At 48.1% G+C, this 1,567-nt stretch overlaps 1 protein-coding gene across 1 annotated transcript in view; it reads left to right on the forward strand.

Moving 5' to 3' along the window:
• Positions 1 to 1,090, forward strand: part of rsad1 (radical S-adenosyl methionine domain containing 1) — a 5,789-nt gene extending 4,699 nt beyond the window's left edge. Inside the window, exons 7-9 of the mRNA XM_035398434.1 lie at positions 194 to 248; positions 361 to 464; positions 715 to 1,090. Coding sequence (XP_035254325.1) covers positions 194 to 248; positions 361 to 464; positions 715 to 841 — 286 coding nt within the window. The 3' untranslated portion in view covers positions 842 to 1,090. The remainder of the gene's footprint in view (positions 1 to 193; positions 249 to 360; positions 465 to 714) is intronic.
• Positions 1,091 to 1,567: the final 477 nt, after the last annotated feature.

The following is a 1,567-nucleotide window of genomic DNA, read 5'->3' on the forward strand; positions in this document are numbered from 1 at the left end:
TATCTGCAGATTGGAAGAGGTGTTGGTTATGACTGTCTCTCTCTCTCTGTACCCACAGGTTGGAAGAGGTGTTGGTTATGACTCTCTCTCTGTACCTGCAGGTTGGAAGAGGTGTTGGTTATGACTCTCTCTCTGTACCTGCAGATTGGAAGAGGTGTTGGTTATGACTGTCTCTCTCTCTCTGTACCCACAGGTTGGAAGAGGTGTTGGTTATGGGCCTGCGCCTAACAGAGGGGATATCTCACCAGGTGGGTGTGGTCTGCTGTGTAATATGTGGGTGTGGTCTTCTATGTGTAATATGTGTGTGTGGACTTCTATGTGTAATATGTGTACCTGCGTTTGTGTGTGTGTCTCTGACAGCACTGGAACCTGTTCAGTCCTGGGTTGGGTCTCCAGCAGGTGGTGGGGGAGAGTGCAGAGGTGCAGGCGTTTCTAGAGAGGGGACTGCTCGTCTTAGACCACAGGTAAACCAGCTGAGAGGCAGAGCCACTCTGGATGATAGCGTGTTGCCGGCTGTCTGTGATCTGGTCTGTATGATTTGTGTGTTACAGGCTTTCTGTGTGATCTGGTCTGTATGATTTGTGTGTTACAGGCTTTCTGTGTGATCTGGTCTGTATGATTTGTGTGTTATGGGCTCCCTGTGTGATCTGGTCTGTATGATTTGTGTGTTATGGGCTCCCTGTGTGAGTGCATCTCCTCTGTCTGTTTCTTCAGGGGTCTGCGCTGTTCCTGGAAGGGGCTGGCTGTTTTGGACAGCCTGCTGCCCCCCCTGCTCTTGGAGCTGCAGGCACATGCTCAGGCCCAGGAGGTGCAAGGGGAGTGCACCACGGGGTTCGAGTGAGGGGGGCGGGGGGGTGCAGAGGGAGGTAGAGGAATGCGCATAGGCCGCGACAGCGGGTGGGATGTTAACGGGCCAGCGTGTGGCGGTGTTTCGCGGTTCACTGTTCCGTTTTTTGGGCTTTAAAAATGCACCACAAGCTCATTAGAGGTTCTACACAACGTGGTGAATAACCTGTATATTTACCTTTATATATAATAATACTGTATATTTAATATATCAAGTGTTTTATTAATAAATTGATATTTTGGCAAACCGCTATCTGTTCTCTCCTTATGATAATGAAAAAGACACGCAAGTCCCTCCCACTCGCCACAGATCTCCTGGTGGTCTGTGGCTTTCTGTCTGAACTGGGAGATGAACCAGGTCTCAGTCTGGAGTGTGGTGCCTGGAGTCAGCCCATGCATTTCCCTAAATGGTTGTGAGGTCTTATTCTTTATCTCTGGGTTTGATTGTGTAATTTAAGATTAAGGGGAGGGGGGAAAGTTCATTTCCCACTATATTAATGTAGACGTATCAATCGATATTGTTAATTTCTACACTCATATAGCGTTGGGTTTGCGGGATTTGGACTTTCTTGTAGAACAACCTTTTAGCCTTTAGGACATGTTCGTAAGCTGAAAAAGCACTACTAACCGTTGTGGCGTGCTCTGTGGAGGTTGACTTTGAAGGGTGAGTTTGGTTCAGTTATTGCAGGGATCAGTCATAACACCTTTCAGTTTCTCCAAG

Source organism: Anguilla anguilla, chromosome 17, assembly GCF_013347855.1.
Source record: "Anguilla anguilla isolate fAngAng1 chromosome 17, fAngAng1.pri, whole genome shotgun sequence".
NCBI lineage: Eukaryota > Metazoa > Chordata > Actinopteri > Anguilliformes > Anguillidae > Anguilla > Anguilla anguilla.